The following is a 19,403-nucleotide window of genomic DNA, read 5'->3' as shown; positions in this document are numbered from 1 at the left end:
CCAATCCTGTGTGTATATTGTTAAAAACAAAGTGCTTTTATTTTGAAAGAGACTGTATGCAAACTGTACATTTCCTGTGAAAACAGAAGTGTATTTTGAAAACAGACAATGCATGTAACAGGCTGAAGTTGACACGGTGTCCCAGAACGTCAACAACCAACACACCCAGGGTACCTTGGACGTCATATGTGGACGTGGAAAGTCCATGACCAAACGTCAAACCAAACCAAATTTCAGATCTGCAAATACTTTTTAAATGATATATTTTGCTGTTAAGAGCTAAGTACAGGCACACAGCTGTCTGTGGATGCATAGTAAAAGGTGGGGTGTGTTTTGCATCCAGTACTTTTTAGATCTGTGATGGTGAGAAGCCTCATCATATTTACACATTTGTCCCCTGCAACAGTGGTTCTCAATTTTTTTTACACCATGTACGACCTCAAATAATATTCCACTCTTCAAGAGCCAAGATAATATCTGGAGTTAAGATACAGTAGTGTCAGCCCTGTTCAGCTACGACGACTTCACATAGGAGGCGGGTTAATTTTTAATCGGACGATTATTCATTGTTGATTATTGTCCACCACAGGCACTCTGTACAAAGGGAAAGCACTTAAACTGTTACTTACACTATTCCTCAAAACGCTCACGCACCACAAGGACCAGCCCTACATCAGATCTATCTGCTGCTATGGTTCATGTTTCAAACTGGCTACAATGTTCATGGTTACATCTTAATGTATCAAAAACCGTCTACATGTTGTTGTTTTATTCAAAAAAAAGGAAATAATGACATATTACCTGACATGTTTGTAAACGGGAACAAGCTTGAAGTGGTACGTGAATTCAGCAACAAGTAAAGAGAGCTGTGAACCAAACCAAATTCAACCTGTTTAACTTCAGATACATAAGAAACAACCTGACTACCGAATCAGCAAAACTATATTTCAGTGCTATGGTAAAGCCACATTTAACTTATTGCATAACAATCTGGGCACTGGCATGCAAGACCACACTTAAATCAGCTGAAGTTGTGTATAAACAGGCAATCAAAATTTTAGACAAAAAACCCAAAGCATACCACCATTGCAACATTTTGAAAAAATATGGTCTTCTGAGTTGGGGAAACACAATAAAACATGCAGATGGTGTCTTGGTGTACAAAATTCTCCACGGTCTGGCGCCACCTCCGTTAGATGAATTTATTAAAAGGAACCCTATGAGGTCAATGAGAGCCGGCTCTAGAGGGGATTGTCAAGTCCCGCTCAGGAAAAGTGTTTTCGGACAGACGGTGTTTTCATATCGAGCGACCCAGACATGGAACACCATACCAAATACTATGCGGGATTCGCCAACTCTTGCCTCATTCATTAGACATTTCAAAACACAGCTACTAGAGAATCAAATTTGCACTCATGCATCTTGAGGATTTTATTTTATTTATTATTATTATTTTAATGCATTCTCTTATTATTGTTCTGTGTATCTGTGCAACTGGTTTGCTGGGGTACCATATTTGTATGTGCAAGTGTGTCAAGTGCTGTAGGTGACATTGTGCAATATGAATTGGCACTTAGCAAATTAGCACAAACTGTACTATGCACTTTACTGCGTTAGGGCATGTGCAATAAACCGGGGTGTCTGCAATACACACTCAGCACTTTGGCACTCTCCGCTTTAACTAGCACACCTGCACTTTGTAATCAGATTGAAATTTCTAAGGTCTCCCCGCCTGTCTCTTCGCCTGTTGTGTGCTTTGTGGTTTACTTATGTTGTCCTTATGTTGTTCTTCTCTGTGTATTTTATTTTCTTTTGTTGGCATTGTTGATTTTGTGTGTTTGACACCAACCTACAATGGGACTGGAGATGGAAATTAGCCACCTGGCTATAATCTCATGCATTTACATGTAAATGTCCATTCATGCATTTTTTAAAAACCAAATAAATCTCAAATCTCAGGTGCTGTGGAGACGTCACTGGTGCTGATGAAAAAGCCAATAACACATGCACTCAGTTCACCGTCTTCCATTTCAGTTTCAACAAGGCTGCTGGAAATATTTTCCTCCTGATGTGCGCTTCTCTCCCTGAAAGATTTCGACTGGAGCCACATTTGCAGTGTTTTTAAAAAAATAATTTAACCTCTGCTAACCATCCTGCCAGCACAGTTAAGCCTGTTAAATGCATGTATGCACATGCTACATTCATATAACTGTCTACATATCAGGCTGATATTGAAACAATAATATTACAGGAAAGGCAAATCTGACTTTAAATTACATTTTGGGGACCTCATAGCTGAAGTATTTCCATTCAAGATGCTTGAGTATTTGGTTAGCATTATATATCTATATTTACATACATTATTTCATTACATTTTTTGTAAATATTTAATATTTTTCAGTGCACAACTAGAGGAAGCTTGATTACCAACAGTGCTAGACTTACCATAGTCTGAGGACCAGCGCCCTAAAAAAAAAAAAAATAATAATAATAATAATAATAATGAACAAAAAAGTGTCTTGAGCTTAGTTACATGTTAATTCTTTAATTGAAAATCTGTAACATAAGAGTTAATTTCAACATGATAACAACACAAACACGCTAACGTTAAGCAGGTATAATGTTCACCATAATGTTTAGACAGTTAGCATGTTAGCATTTTTTAATTTGGAGTACACACAAAGCACGGCTGAGGATGAAGGGAATGTTGTTTTGCTGGTATTTGATCTTAACCCAAAGTATAGGGCTAATTAGGCTAGTAAAACATTAAGACATCATCAAAGTCATCCTGAGGGGATCATGAATGTCTATCCAGCATTTACGGCAATCCAACCAATAGTTGTCGAGTCACTGCACTCGAAACCACAAATGTGAACCTCACAGTGACACATGGGGAAAAGTTAGTGGATCACCAAAGGCAGATTCATTGTCAGGGGAAATCTGAGAAATATCACTGCAGAAGTTAACATTTATCCTCTGGACACCATGAATATCTGCACCAATTTAAAGGGATAGTTCACCCAAAAATGTAAATTCAGCCATTATCTCCTCGCCCATATGCCGAGGGAGGCTCAGGTGAAGTTTTAGAGTCCTCACATCACTTGCAGAGATTCAAGGGGAGAGGAGGTAGCAACACAACTCCACCTAATGGAGGCTGACGGTGCCCCAGATTCAAACGTCCAAAAACACATCATTGAAACCACAAAATATCTCCATACTGCTCGTCCGTAGTGATCCAAGTGTCCTGAAGCCCCGACATAAAAAGTTGTTTGGAAAAACCTCATTTGAACTTTTTAGCCTCAATGTAGCCTGTAGACATTTTTCCAAACAACTTTTTATGTCGGGGCTTCAGGACACTTGGATTTGTGGTTTCAATTATGTGTTTTTGGACGTTTGAATCTGGGGCACCGTCAGCCTCCATTAGGTGGAGTTGTGTTGCTACCTCCTCTCCCCTTGGATCTCCGCAAGTGATGTGAGGACTGAAGCGTAGTGCTCGCTCTCCGGTTCCCACTGGTTATAACCGTTAGCTTTGTCAGCACTGTTGCCGTTGTTTAGCGCTGTTTATGGAGTTAGCAGAGTTAGCTGCTAGCTGTTTAGCCACCTCCATGTTGAGAACCGCGTCCAGCCAAGTCAAATGATCTGAATTTTGCATATGGCCACTTTAATAACGATTCATCAGATAGTTGTTGAGACACTCAAAATCAAAATGTTAATGGATTACCAAAAAGTGTAGAATATTGGAAACATGATTGTCTTAGCAAAATGTTGTGGCAACACATTCAATAGTTGTTGAGTAATTTCAGTCTGGACCAAAGTGGTGGACCAACTGACTGACAGGCCAACACTGCCCTTCCTAGAGCAACGGCACTAGTATGGCTAAGAATATAGAACATCGCCAGTCCAGTTCTCCTTCATTTAAATGAGTGTTAATCTGATGTGAGGAGTCAGTTACTACTCCTGCTTGGCTTTTCTTTTCCTGCACAGTCGAATGCAAAGGAATCGTATTGATCCAACTACAATGGCTGTCAGCATCAACAAGACCACTGTCAAAAAGCAAATAACATCCACAGAATGGTAGGTATACCAGGGCATCTTATAAGACTCAGTGCGTAAATGTGAAGCTCCTTTGTGCCTCATAACAAACTCAACCCAGTAAAGAGCCATTTCCAGAGGATGCATCGGTTTATCCCGATGGAGAGCAGAGAGACGCTTCATGTTGTTCCTGTACGAGGGATTGTGAAGAACTTCTTGTATCGCTTCAAGAAAGTTCTCACGAGTCAGTTTGGTCGCATCCACCACCTTAGCGGCTCCACGCGCCTCCACTCTCAAAATGTTCTCAAACTGGTCAAACAGAAGGGGTATGCCTATGATCGGCACGCCATGGTAGATGGACTCGTAGATCCCGTTGGTGCCACCATGGGCTACAAAGGCTCTGATCTTCGGGTGACCCAAGAGGTCGTTCTGGGGCATCCATTTCACCAGTAGGGTGTTGCTGCCCAGATTGTTGGGGTGCTCACCAGCATGTCTCCATATGACCTTCTGAGGAATTTGAGCAAAGGCAGCAGCAATTTCTGAAGTAATTTCTATAGGTAAGCCTTCGACCAGAGTACCAAGAGACATCAGGATGAATCCATGCTCTCCTGAACTTTGTACAAACTCCTCTAGCTCTGATGATAAAGGCTGTGAAGGTTTACACTGAAAGCCACCAATGTAGACAATGTTTGGCATGGTGGGTCTGGGGAATTCAAAGACAAAGTCCACCCTCATGAGCCAGATGTCCGCCCCTTGTAGAAGGTGATAGAAGTTCACATCCGGACCAAAGTACCTGTCTACCAGGGTATCATAGTGAGGGCATACTATAAATTTGTCGATGCAGACATTGAGTAAATAGTACAATGTGTTCTTGACTCGTTCGCCAAAGGTCATTTTATCTGGCACAGCATGTCCTGAAGTTGGAACATAAGACAGTGGAGATGGAGCCACCACAAAATGCCCTTCTCCACTGGTGATCCATCTCACGTTAAAAACAGTCGGCAACTTAAGTTCATGAGCCACCAGAACTCCAACAGGCAACCCCGGGTCCAGAAGAACCATGTCAAACTGAGTGTCCCGAATACTCTGCAATAGAGTCTTGTTCTCAAATATTTCTACCCCCACCAGGCTGGCCTGGTGGTGAATGTTCGACAGCGACCCGAGCATTTCCCAGTAGAACTTCACAAAGCCGATAAGAGACGGCCCCTCTTTTTGAATGGCCAGCATCTTGACCAGGAAGGTTACAAAGAAGTCCTGCTCCTCTATGCTGATGGCTTCTGGTAAGGTGATGGTGATGGAGTGGTAGTGTGGTGCACTTTCTTTGACGTACCAGCTTGTGGCTGTGCGGACCACAGTGACCTCATGGCCCCTGCTGTGGAGGCTCTGGATCAGCAGGTTCATGTTGACCCAGTGGCTGCCGTCCACCGGGAACACCAGAATCTTTCCGCACTGGACGCTTGGGCTTGTCAGGAGGGACACACTCACCACCACAAGCAGAAAGGAAACACCTGGGATGCTCCCCATCGATTAACCCTGAAGGGAAAGGACAAACATTCAAGTGTCGTGTGAGCAACTGTAAAATTCATAAGTCTTTATGTCACGTTTGATGTGTTAATGATCTCTATTGAATTCCATCAACTGACAAACTTATTCAACCAGCTGGGAATCACAACCAGCCACAAACAACACTGACATGAACACAGTACTGTAGCTTCTATCGAGGGCACTGAGGTCATGTCTAACACATTCTCACTCCGACCTCGTCACATACTGACGTTTACATACAGTCTCTTTCAAAATAAAAGCACTACGTCGGTGATACAGTGGGGGACTTTGAGTCACCTTCTTTTTCACAGAACGAAACATGGTCAGTATTCCCTCAGATATCGTGATGTACAGATCTGGAACACCAACGTTCATGTTGTCAAGAGCTCTTCGAAATTATCATTACATTTATTCATGATTCATGATGGTGTTCCATGTATCTCTCGGTTTTTATTTTTCACTGACTGCTCAGTGTTTCCTGTTGTCATTTCTCTTTGGTTGTACTTTTCTGTAATAGTTTAGTTCTTGTGTCTACTTTTCTCCCTAATTTTGTTACTGTCTGTTTTTCTCCTTAAGTTGAGGGAAGGACTGTTTGTATAAGCCTGTGGCTTCTTGACCTCTCCTGACACACTTATCTTTTTTACTATTTGGATTGTATGCAGTTTTATGCGTGCAAATAAAAAATAATAATTATAATAACTAAAATAAAAGAACCGCGGTATTTCTAAAATTTTGGCTGCAACCCTGCATGGACACACTGTCATTACCATTACAGTAGGTTTCCACAATTCAGTTTTATTAAAAAACAGAACAAAAAACCCCACTTCATCTGCTTTAAAATGTATTTAATTGTAGTTTGTTCTGCTTGTGCTTACAGCCAGTCTGGACAGCCTGCTGCTATCACCCATGTTTTTGTAGGCTACCTTTTAACCCCAACATTTGAGATGGTTTCATCTGCAAATTCAGAGACCTGCAGTGAAGATTTAGATCAAACCAGAGGATGCCCACAGAGCCTGAATTTTAAAAAAAAACATGTTGCTTTAACAGAAGTCCAGAGGAATGCACAGGCTCAGTAATGCCTGCTGTTCCTGTGGTCTATAATCTCATCTGCATTCAGCAGGGACCTGCTAACAAGCTAACAACACTTAGCAGCAGCAATAGCATGCAGAAAGGAAACATGCCCTCAAGTGTCAGGTTTCCTTTCTGCATGTCTATTGTTGGGAAAGTTAAAAGAGGAATCTGACACTGTGCTCTCAGGTCAGCCACATTTCTATAGTTATTTAAAATTCTTCACAAGTTACCAAAACAGTGAAGCTGTGAAGGCATGAGACTGAGCTGTTAATGCACTGTGAGAAAAGGAGTTGTGACATACCTTCAATCCCTTTAACAGTGGAGAAATGTCGAGCCTGCTGTGGACAAGTGAGGCCCAGCGCCTGCATGGAGAAAGGATCCAAACTCCAAACCCGATTATTGTGTTACATAAGGAAGAGTGGGTGTTAGGGGAAGAGGGTGGACCTCAGTATGTATGTGTGTATTTTGAAGGGGAGGAGAGGCAAAGAGTTTTCGCACAGAGCCCTCCCTCTTTTTCTGCACTGCACACACACTCACGGAGGAGTAACACAATATCTTCAAATGTTGTGGGGGTTTTTTGTGGCTTGCTGTGACCACAATGAGCTCATTCCCACAGGAAATATTCCACTGATAAGAAAAATACTTTATCAAGGAAAGAGAAGTTCCAAGAATACAAGTACTTTCTTCTTCATGTGTGTTCAGTCAGTTGAAGAAATGATTGGAGAAGTGTTTAAGGGATTTCTGGCTCCCATGGAGCAGCATGCAAGCTGTACACACAACAGAGACATATTAGCACCCTATTAACTTGTCATGGCTACGGTTATCCACCTTACACAAATGCAAAAACTAAAGATTGTGAAGCTTCTTTTAGGCTGCTGTCAGCCCTAGAGTCGTCTCCTCTGGTCTGAATCAGGGACTCATGTTGTTCCAAAGTTGTATAATTGCCTAGAGTTGGTTGGTGTTCTCACGGCAGCATTTACAAGAGGACCAGATCAAATGCCTTGTGTGAGAAAGCTGCTCTTGATTGGTCAGAATTTCCATGTGGGAAAAATCCAGGAAGTAAAGCAAACGTTGAAGAAGAGTACACTTGCAAGATAAATGTGACACTTTCTAATGTCACAATGGAGGGACAACTACGCAGGTTGATTTTAGCGCTGCTCATCGTGGACTATATTGCTGTCATTGTTCATTTTAGTCAAAGCATACAGTTTGAAAACGAGGCGCGGCTCCAACTAGAAAACAATGTTTTGATGCATTGGATGTGCTGAATGTGCATATTAAGGCAGTACAGGAGGAGGTGCACATTAATAATCCTCCAGGACTGTAACATGCTCATGTTTAACCCAAACAATGTGTCATGTGACTGCAGTTGCTTCACATCCAGGTCGCAACACCTTCTCACCACAAACCAACCGCACCAGAGTTCCTTTGGAACCGGACTGAGACCACCTCTTCAAGAAGGTCTCAGTCCGGTTGTTTTGCTGTGTTCACACCTGCACAAACGAACCACACTGAGGGGGAAAATGAATTTGAGTTTGACTGAACCGAACCAAACAGAGCAGGTGTGACAGCACCCCTAGACTAGAAACACCGTTGAGCACTTTCTCATCCAAGCTAAAGGCCCTGACACACCAAAACGACATCAAAGAACTAGCGGCGATGAAAGCCAACTGTTGCGTCGTCTACATCGCCTCACGTCGCCCTGTATCAGTTGCATTTGAACACACTACAAAGACTACATCCGACGGCCAAGTAGGACGTACGTTCTGCGCCTGTGTGAGAGGAAATAATGCAAAAAGGGAAACCGGAAGTCCGAGGAATGCATGAGATAAACAAAGTAGCGGAGTGAGAGAGTGGTACATCCTGTCAGCCGAGGGGTTTCCTATCTGTGCAGCCGAGCACCGCAGCACCTCCACGGACTATTACATCCAGACGGTCCCGGTGTTTCCTCCTCAGGCTCCACTTCACTCAGCTGCCCGATAAACCCGCTGCTTCTTCCCACTTTAACCTGAATAACAAACCAGGGCTCGGTGCTCCGGTTGGATCCAAACAGTTTGTTATTCAGGTTAAAGTGTGAAGAAGCAGCGGGTCTGTGGGGCAGCTGAGTGAAGTGGAGCCTGAGGAGGAAGCACCGGTTAGCCCCGGTTTCACTACAGGCAGATTCACTCGCTACAGGGGCGAAGAAATAAAACCTGAACAGCCAATCAGAGTGATTTCTCTCACCAACAAGCTCCGCCTCCGATTCAACATGCTCAATCGGCTGAAAAACCGCCGACACCAAAGTTCCGATGGTGTGGGACACACCGCAAAAACTAGGGCGACAGACGCTCACCGACGGCCCGACTTTGGTCGACAGCTGACCGTTGGCTTGGTGTGTCAGGGCCTTTAGTCTTCTTGTCACTGCTTTTAATTAATACGATCCCAAAATGCCAGTCTCCTGAAAATTCCAAAAATAAATAAAACATAACTAGGTGGTCGGGGCCTCGACTTATCAACCTCTGCCTCTCACCACCTCTCGACTGCATATGTTGCAATGAAAAGTAAAAGTTTTGGTGAGCCCGTGTGAATTGTAGCCTCAGTTTCCTGTTGTTAGCTGACAGGAGTGGCACCTGGTGTGGTCTTCTGCTGCTGTAGCCCATCTGCTTCAAGGTTGGACAAGGTGTTGTTACTTCAGAGATGCTCTTCTGCACACCTTGGTTGGAACCAGTGCTTATTTGACTTCCTGTTGCCTTTCTATCATCTTGAACCAGTCTGGCCATTCTCCTCTGACCTCTGGCACCAACAACCATGCCACGTTCAAAGTCACTTCAATCACCTTTCTTCATCATTCTGATGCTCCGTTTGAACTTCAGCAGCTCGTCTTCACCATGTCTACATGACTAAATGCATTGAGCTGCTGACACCTGATTGGCTGATTGCATTAAGAAGCAGTTGAACAGGTGTACCTAATGAAGTGGCCGGTGAGCGTAAATTGCACAAAGCAGGGCTGCCATTTTTTTCAAACTTAAATATTCCCTGTGAGCTGATTATTTATCCAATCTGATGTTTTGCTTTGTTTTCCAAAAAACAACTGCATTAAATAAAGTTTGATGGTGGTCTTGTGTCTGTGTTGGGAAAGTACCTTTAGTTTTACACATCTGAAGTCTTACTTTTAGTGGGTTTTTTTCCTCCTCTGTGACTGGTTGGGACATTTAGGTGCTTTTCTCCAGGTACTTTACACTGTTTTAAACAGAAAAATGTTTTCAGCATCAACTGATTTCTGAATTTAAGGGATAAGGGTTTTGGGTTTTTTTTTAAAACATTTTTCTTGTTGTCAGCACATTTCATGAAGACACTGAAACGAACAATGTCTTCATCTATCTGTCTCTCATTTCTCTATTCTGTCTGTGAATTTCTGAAAACAGCTGGTTGCTGCAGTTTTCAGCAAATGTCCCTCAAACAGAAGGAAACAGAGCATTTGTTGGGGACTATTTTCAGTGGTGGATGAATCCTGGTTTAGTGTAACACATCAGTTTTGCTGCTGTAGAGTAAAGTAATTATAGTTTTATTGCCTCTGAGCTCAACTCTTCGTACGTAGGAGGAAGTTTGTGAGTCTGGTTGTAAGTGAAGTTTACTGAGGTGCAACAGTCACAGCAGATTCAGCAGATTTCTTCCTCGTAGAAAATGGATGACTGAAACTAATGTTGAACCAGTTGTTCTGCTTTCACTCAGAAGTCACGTGTTAATGAAAAGGAGAACGTCTCTCCATTAATCGAGCCTGCATTTCACTGAGAGTCTGTGTGAAGGCATGACACAACTTTGGTTTCATCGCCTCTGGATTTCACCACTGACCGTCACTTGTCAACATGTCATGTTTCAGCACTCAGGCTGCGCTCGTCTTGGTCTTCACTGGAGGGTGGTGCATGTGTGCAGCTGATGTTGGGGATTTCACTCCATGTCTGCAGTTCTTCTATAAGTCGTGGCCTCCTAAAGGTCTGACTGGGACGCCAATCTGCCAGCGTTTTAACAATCAGTACCGCTTTGCCACGCTGTACAGTCGACCGCGCCGCTCCCCATGGTTCTCGGCCTATTTGTACTCTGTCCCAGAGGGAAGGAGACCCACCGCGTGTTGGAAGTTTGAACCACAGGTGAGAAAATATTGAGTTGATTTAAAGATTTGAAACTGTAATGTTAGGGACACATAAAAATAAGTATTAAAGACATGTCACTTTAAATGTTTATGATCAACTGAAGCGTTTCTTTGTGCGTGAGGAAACTCTGCTACGTCTTAAACTACTGTAAAACTTCAAATAAAAGCTACTGCCAATTAAACGCCTAGTCTCTTTTACTGGCCTGGTGTGGCTACACATTTTGACAAATAAATGCCTGTCTCAATTAGAGGCCTGGTCTGGTTGCCAAACAGTTCATTTATATAAATATTCTTTGGATGTATAAAACAGGGTGGTTTGCTACCCGCAGGAGCTAACATTATATAACATTATAGTTAGCTGCTCTGATCACCCATACAAATGTAAGTTTTTAAACTTTTATCGATATGGAGATGCTACACATTGTAGCTGTCTCGTATAGACGCCTGTCCTAAATGTAAGCTCAGTGATTTAAGCAAACAATAGCCCGGGCTATAAATTGAAGTTAATAATGAAAACAGACTCTTTACAAAGCCTCCTGGAAAATGCATCGTCACAAAGCTGAAAACAGGACTGTAGGATTTAGGGGGACATACTGGCAGAAATGGAATATATAAAATAATTTTGTTTCTTCAGCGTATAATTACCTTAAAATAAGAATCATTGTGTTTTGTTAACTAAGAATGAGCCGTTTATATCTACAAAGGGAGCAGGTCCTCGTACACAGAGATCACCATGTTGCACCACCATGTTTCTACAGTAGCCCAGAATGGACAAACCAAACACTGGCTCTTAATAGAGACATTTACGTTTCCCTTTTTTGTGTCAGCCACCATGACTTGCATCCCTTCTGTGATGAGATTGTTGGAAAACACTGATTTTTTAAAAACTGTGAAACTGCTTTATTCAGTGTTTCTATTGGTTTATATCACCGGGTGCGTTTGTTTCGGAGAGGAAGAGGATAAAAAGGCTCAGGGTAAGAAAAACCTCCTAAAGGTCTGGATCAGAAAAAAGGTGAGCGCACATTAGCAGATGCTAGTGGTCTGCAGATCCCGACCACACTGTGTTGTGTTCTCGTGTCAAACTCAGGTTAGTTCCTGTTATGAGTCCACACAGAGCAAAACACTGTTGTGTGTATTCTATCTTCACAACAACACACCTAACATGAGAAAAAGACAAGCTTTAACATGTATCCCATGCAAAGACTCTACTCTGATGATATTCTACGTTAATAAGCTGCTCTGTGCACTTAAATCAACATCAGAAGGTATAATTCTCTGTTTGTAATTGCGCTCCTATGAATATTTTCCTCTTGAGTTCACTGCAGACTAACGAGAAGCTGGAGGCAGTGCGGCACGTCTACTCACACAAACAATTGACCTATGGCTAAGCCACGCCCCCCTCCACTCACTCGGACAAACTATCAACATTCAGTGAGCGGCGCTATGGCAGGTGTCACAGTACACGGCATTTCACAGGAGGCGACTGATGATTTTTGGAGACATAACGATCAGATGTCATTGAGAAGTAACCAAAAGGGCCTAAACTACGCATTGGAGGGATATATTCATCATTTTATTGTTGAGAAGGTCGATGAAAAGCTTAAATTACAAGCCAAAATTTACAGGTCACAGTGTACGCTTGTGAACCGCATCTGGTTGCCGTCACCATCAAAGACAACAAGTTAAAGTGCCACTGAAGTTAAGGTTTTTGGCTCAGAATATGAGAAAAGGATAACGGCCTTTTTACCATCTTTACCAAGAGTGTCTCTGCGTTAGTTTGGTGCTACAGTATTTACACTGAATCATTCAGCATAACGTTTGCCAACCTTTGTTATCTCTGCCATTACAGATAAGTTAATGAAGCTAAGCTCCAGAAGTTAACGTTAGCTTAACTAGAGCCCTTTGGACAACAGCTAACAATGATGTACGATCACCAAAGTACAAAACTAGAACAAAATAGGCTAATGAACTCCCAGCAAACAAGGTGACATGATGAACAACGCAGCTAGGAGCTAACGTTAGGCTAACTTTAGCTAACGTTAGCTAGAGATGTTAAAGATAACTTTATATTTCTTTCCAGCAAAGTGACAATATGTTGCCTCAAACACAATGTTGACTTACCTTAGAACAGATGTAGACATCATTGTTAATCTTATTCACGTTGAGTTGATGTTGTGGTCTAACGTTACCACACAACTTTATCCAAAGGAGACACTTTTCTCGCTTGAGATGTGGTATTTCCAGTAATTTTTCTATCTGCTACACCAGGCTAGCAGAACAAATCTCACATGCCAAACAGCACAAAGGAAACACTGATTTGTAACTTGAAATTGATTTATTTACCAGCTTTAATCAGCTGGTCTGTTTGTTTTGGAGAGGAGGAAACCTCTGTGGATAATTCAGCTCCTGGTAAAAACCTCCTGAACAGTGAACACTGAAGGAATTCTAACCAGGAGAAGTTTCAGCTGGTTGCAATCTGCAGTCCTCACTAAATCCCCCTGAACACACGGCTCCTTTAACAGTTTGTGTCACTTTGTCTTTTTTACACAGCATGTTTGCACTGAAACAAGAATTCTTCAACATGTTAAAAAAAGATAAACTTTATAAAGGAGTTCCAGTTTCCAGTTTAGCATCAGTGATATAACATCTGGCACAGTGAGACGCTCTCAGAGCGCTGACATCAAATAACAAGAAATGAGGAAATGAAGGAGAACTTCCTCATCTGTGTGTTTATGGTCTATCATCTCTCCACGGCCCAAAGAACACTGTGCTGCTCATGCATTTAAATTTGATAATCGTGTAAACTCATCTGGTACGCTACATGGCCAAAAGTATGCGGACAGCCAAACAATACTTCCTCATGTGATTAAGTGGTAATTAGGAAGCGGTCTGCTGCTATAAATATCTGTGAGGTCTGGCTCAGAGTTGGCGGAGCTATTGTGAGGTGTTGGATGAGGTTGAGCTCTGAAAATACACTAAAAATATAACTGTAAGCAGCAGCATTAACATTTCTTCCTCTGTTCGTAACCAGGGCTGTGTTTAGTATCTTTCCTGAAGTTTAATCACCATATTCTACAGAACAGTTACAAGCAAAGTACTCATCTGATTCTGGTTCTTTTAAAGATCAACAGCGAACAAATAAATAAATAATAAATGCAAAAAAATATCAGATTACAATAAAAAAGGAGGGATTATTATTATTATCACTCAGCTATAATTATTTTCCAGGCGGTATGCTGAAGGTTTCAAAACAGCCTTCAACAGTGGTGTAGTGGTAGTTGATGATGTGGGTGTACTGCTACATAGGCAGGGTTCGAACTATAAACTGAGCTTCGTGGGGGTCTCCAAAATAACAGTGCAAAATAACTCAATTCATGCCCACACAGCAATGGGACTTACAATTTTTAATCAGCCGTATTTCACCACCTTCCTTTGAAAACAGCCAGGGGTATCTTTCCTTCCAGGATCTCCACTGGTCCTCTCCCCAGTTCTGTGGGGAACTGCCCATTGTTCCGACCATATTAAACCCATTGTTCCGAAGTCCCGTTGTTCCGAAATCACCATGATGCCCTGTGGTTAAGGTCTGGTTAGGTTTAGGCACAAAAACCACTTGGTTAGGGTTAGGGTTAGGAAAAGATCATGGTGTGGGTTAAAATGAAAAAGAAAGTGGCAAACACATAAGCTGTGAGCCTGCTCCGCCTCAAGCCTTTCCCAGCTGACCCAGAGCCGATCGTGGCGCAATATCAAGGTAGAAATATGCCCGCCGGGAGCCGTTCAGCACCGCGGACCGTTGGACTAATGGGATGCCGGACCAATGGGCTGTCGGAACAATGACATGGACCCGTTCTGTGGCGGTCGTTCAGCCCCACGAGCTTGATCTTCATCTTGCTCCTCTTCGGAACTGTCTGTGGCTGCCACAGTAGGCCTAACGTTACCACGTGTGGTCTCACATTCAGGCCTGGTAGAGTCCTCAGCAACGTTAGCAGCCGAGCTAACATTGGTGTTGGCTATCGTTAGCCGTAACAGGTTCTTCACTTGTGGGTTTTTTGAGAAAAAAAACAAAATGTTCAAGACTCAAACCTTGAAGCAGCCTTTTTTTCGGCAGCATGACATAGCTATAGCTTGGAAATACAGGCAAACTCGCTTGATGATAAGTCATGCGTTTTTTTTTATGTAACGTCAGTGTTCCCATGCTGTCAAAGTCAACTCATAGTAGAACAGTAGCCTATTCTACAGTGCCCCATGGTGTCTTGGCGCCGTAATTGCAGCCAAAGGCCTGTCATTCACGGGAGAATATCGTCGTTCTTTTGGAAAACATTTGTTTATTTTGGACTAGTTATTTATCTCACTAACTTAAATGATACTCATTACACTGAAAAATACATAATTTGTGATAAAATAGTGGTTGTTAATGTTTTGTTAGAGACCCCCACAGATGTATGGTTTTACAGCTTTCATGGGAGCTAATGTCCTCTTTATGGGAGCTCAGTTCCCACTGGCTCCCACATAGTTGAAACTCTGTACATAGGTAGGTTACCGATGAGGAAGTAGGTATACTCTCCTTTATATTACAATGGCTTTTTGGCTGATAGGTGGGCATACTGTAACTGGATAGAAAAAGAAGTGGGTATACCCCGTATACCTGAGTATACCCTCCACTACACCACTGGCCTTTAAACTATAGCAAGCGTACAGAAAAGATGATTCAGTTGGGCTATTATTTGCTTTAATCACTGAAGTCAACAGACCTATATCTGGGACAGGCCTTTAACTCTTTCACACAAAACTGTTGCTCTGCAAAAATCAGGAAATACAATCAAATTGTTGATTTAAACCAGTATGAATATCACTTGTTTGATAATCAGGCTTCACATAATATATCAATTATGAATTGTTCATTTGATCCAGCTCAGACAGACAGCGCATTATATTTTCCTTTTGATCTGAGGACACTTACAGAACAAAGGAATATGAATAACTTACAGAGTAAGAAGGAATTTGAGGAAGCCAACAACCTGATTTTATACAGCCGAGGAACTTCTATGAAAAAAAAAAAGAACGGGACCAGGCCTCTAATGACGAGGCATTTAATCGTAGTTTTAGGGTCAATTAATAAATACACTTTAGGATATCAAAGAGAAATTGTATCGCTTCTGATTGCCAGTTAGAAATTGGTTATGTTGGAGGAATTATGACTCCAGCCATGTCTTTAGCTCACTGCTTCAGTCCAGACTGAAATCTCTCGAAAACGACTGGATGGATTGAATTCATGATCCATCGTTCTCAGCTGTTTTAGATTCAGTCTCAGAGTTGTGATGAAAATTCTTGTTAGTTTTAGTCACAATTTAGTTCCAGCGGTCCGACAGCCTCTGGCTCCACTGCCGTTCAGAGGCTAACAAAACATCCTGGCACAGACTATTTACTGGAGTTTACCAGCCTGTCACTCATGCAGCTGTTTTCAGCTTTCAATGTCCAATAGTCCACTGCTAACATTTTCCTCACATCTTGTCAAGGAAAATGAAACATAGATTTTGTCTTAGTTTTTATCATCGAGATCTATTTTTAGCTCGTCATTGGCTCGTTTTCGTCATGGACAAAAGGTCGCTGACAAAAAAAATTCGTCATAGTTTTGGTCAATGAAATAAACACTGGTATAAGCACAATCGGTGAGGAGAACACCTGACATGGTAAACATTACACCTCCTTAACATCAGCATGTTAGCATCGTTATTTTGAGCATGTTAGCATGCTGACATTAGCATTTAGCTCAAGTCACCAATGTGCCTGAGTGCAAGGAGCTGTTAGCATGGCTGTAGACTCTTGGAGATGTCCACATACTTTTGTCCACAAAGTAAAAGCAGCTTCATTCATTACTTTTAATCATGTCTTCCTTCCACCCCTCCAATAAACAGTTAGCCTACCCAGGAGCTGATGGAAACATGATCCCGTTCCCTCCAGGCCCTGTAGACCAGAACGTGGTGGAGAGCCAGGGGGTGGAGCTGGACTACACTAACTCCACCTATTCTCGTGGCCACTTGGACCCCAGCCTCCACCACCAGAGCCACGAGGACCGCTCCGCCACCTTCACCCTCACCAACGTGGTTCCCCAGAAGGCCGGCTCTAATGACGGGCCCTGGGAGGACCTGGAGCAGACCATCAACAAAACCTTATCGGCCTACTGTCTCGGAGAGGCTTACGTAGTTACTGGTATCATCCCTTACCAGAGCGACGAACACTGGCTCAAGAATCACCGCGTGGCTGTGCCTGAGTACATGTGGTCAGCCTACTGCTGTCCAAACTACAACAACAGTCTTCCAGAAGAACTGAAGGATGCTTTTCCCACGTACGCAGCTATCGGCCGCAACGACCGCAACAGCACGGAGGAGATTGTGCCGGTGAGCCAGACGGCAAAGAAACAGTTCAGAGGATACGATGTGAGACAGATGCCACTGGATACACTTGAGATGTATCTGAGGGACAGGTTCGGGACGGTTGTCAGTGTTTTCTATGAGCAGTGCTCCGGGTCGGACTGATCCTGCAGGTCTGAGGCACAAAGCCTATTTGGTTAAGTCTGGGAAAGACTGTGGTGGTCATGGTTAAAGGAAACCAACCCTGACTTTAAAATACTGTGATGTGTTTGTTTCCCTTTAAAGACGAGAAGAAGAAGAAAGGAAGAATTAATTATTTTGACAGTTAATGGACTGACAAATCTGCTGATTTATTGCTGCATAAAAAGCCTCTTATAAAGGTTTCATTGATCAAGACAGTGATTCTTATGTTGCTGGGGGGTTTTAACCACTGATGTGCGACGTTTGCCCTGAATTTATTTTGGGGCTAATAACAAACAAATGAAGCTTGTTTTAAAGGAAGAGTTTGACTTTTTATTTTCTTGCCATGAGTCAACAAGAAGACGGATATTATCTGTCTGTTAAATATAAAGGTGAAGCCAAAAGGCAGTTAGCTTAGCTTAGCATAAAGACCACAGCCTGGCCCCTCCCATAAAACCCCAGGTTTCGTATGGATTAAACACACACACAAATACAGCTTGTTTTAGAGGAAGAGTTTGACTTTTTGGAGAAAAAAAAGGTGTTTATTTTCCTGCTGAGAGTCACATCTGTCCAAAAAATATACATTTGAAGACATGACACTGTTAGCTTAGCATAGCTTAGCATTAAGGCCCGAGCCTGGCCCCCGCCATAACTTGTTGTTGTTTTTACACCTCAGTTTTCATACAGAGTAAACACACACAAACAAAGTTTTTTTAAGCGTCAAAGGGAAGATTGATACCATCTGTCTGGTTAATACAAAGGTGGAGCCATAAGGTAGTTAGCTTAGCTTAGCATAAGGACCATTGCCGGGCCCCTGCCGTAAAACAGTAAGCCTACCTACTTGTTTTTAAGGAAGAGTCTGACTTATTTTCTTGCTGAGAGTCAAAGAGAAGACTGTTAAATATGAAGGTTGAGCCATGAGATGAGATGAGCTTAGCTTAGCATAAAGACCATTGCCTGGCCCCTCCCATTAAACCCCAGGTTTCGTATGGATTAAACACACACAAACAAATACAGCTTGTTTTTAAGGAAGAGTTTGACTTTTTATTTTCTTGCCGTGAGTCAGCGGGAAAATTGATACCATCTGTCTGGTAAATACAAAGGTGGTTGGCTTAGCTTAGCATAAAGACCATAGCCTGGCTGCTACCATTAACAGTTAGCCTACTGGTTGTTTTTACACCTCAGGTTTCGTTAGGATTAAACACACAAATACAGCTTGTTTTAAAGGAAGAGTATGAATTTTGGAGAAAAAAAGGTATTTATTTTCTTGCAGAGAGTCAGATTTGTCCATTAAATATAGATTTGGGGACATGAGACTGTTATCTTAGCTTAGCTTAGCTTAGCTTAGTATAAAGACCATAGCCTGGCCCCTGACATAAGACCTCAGGTTTCGTTGAGATGAAACGCACAAACAGCTTGTTTTAAAGGAAGAGTTTGACTTTTTGGAACATCATATCTGTCCATTAAATATAAATTTACACCTGTTCCCTGTGGAATGTTCCAACAGGTGTTTTTTGAGCATTCAACAACTCTGTCACAACTTTTTTGGAATGTGTCGCAGCATAAAATTCAGAATAAGTGTATATTTTACAAAAACAAATAAAGTTTGAACATTAAATATCTTGTCTTTGGGCTGCATTCATTTGAATATGGGTCAAAAATGATTCACAAATCATTGCACTCTGTTTTTATTTACATTTTACACAATGTCCCAACTTTTTTGGAGTTGGGGATGTACATGAATATACAGTATTATTTGTGTTATGGTATTCCTGAAGATGCATACATTGACCACTAGATGGTGACCTTGTGCAATACATGTATATGAGTTGCATCCTCTGCTCAACAGAATTCGTCTGTATTTCAAAGATACACCAGACCTCATTATCTTTGACATCAATTTGTGTTTTTGTCTTATTATTTACTACATAATGTAAATGACGTTTTATTCTATATTTGACACAGAAAAAACACTTAAGTCTTTTTGTATCACATCAATTTACACAGGCTCAGCTGATGGACGTTTTCTGAACATGTATAAAATAAGAAGAAGTTATATTTGTGCTTCAAATGAAAAA

At 42.0% G+C, this 19,403-nt stretch overlaps 1 protein-coding gene and 1 pseudogene across 2 annotated transcripts; one reads left to right on the top strand and one right to left on the bottom strand.

Moving 5' to 3' along the window:
• Positions 1-2,529: 2,529 nt before the first annotated feature.
• On the bottom strand, positions 2,530-7,108 carry LOC117247375 (UDP-glucuronosyltransferase 2A3 pseudogene; annotated as a pseudogene). The gene is made up of 2 exons (XR_013488349.1): positions 6,950-7,108; positions 2,530-5,565 (listed from the first exon to the last, which is right to left on the bottom strand). The product of XR_013488349.1 is annotated as a UDP-glucuronosyltransferase 2A3 pseudogene (transcript).
• Positions 7,109-10,382: 3,274 nt separating this feature from the next.
• Positions 10,383-17,543, top strand: LOC117247376 (endonuclease domain-containing 1 protein-like). The gene is made up of 2 exons (XM_033611903.2): positions 10,383-10,775; positions 16,690-17,543. Exons 1-2 carry the CDS (start codon positions 10,494-10,496, stop codon positions 17,308-17,310), a joined length of 903 nt encoding a protein of 300 aa, XP_033467794.1. The 5' UTR covers positions 10,383-10,493; the 3' UTR covers positions 17,311-17,543.
• Positions 17,544-19,403: the final 1,860 nt, after the last annotated feature.

The sequence above is a fragment of the Epinephelus lanceolatus genome, chromosome 21, assembly GCF_041903045.1.
Source record: "Epinephelus lanceolatus isolate andai-2023 chromosome 21, ASM4190304v1, whole genome shotgun sequence".
Taxonomy (NCBI): domain Eukaryota; kingdom Metazoa; phylum Chordata; class Actinopteri; order Perciformes; family Serranidae; genus Epinephelus; species Epinephelus lanceolatus.
This window is presented reverse-complemented; position numbering and strand designations above follow the sequence as displayed.

Coding starts and splice junctions, on each gene's coding strand:
- LOC117247376 (XM_033611903.2), top strand. CDS start 10,494: ATGTCATGTTTCAGCACTCAGGCTGCGCTCGTCTTGGTCTTCACTGGA. Junction 10,776..16,689: donor GTTGGAAGTTTGAACCACAG/GTGAGAAAATAT, acceptor TCCAATAAACAG/TTAGCCTACCCAGGAGCTGA.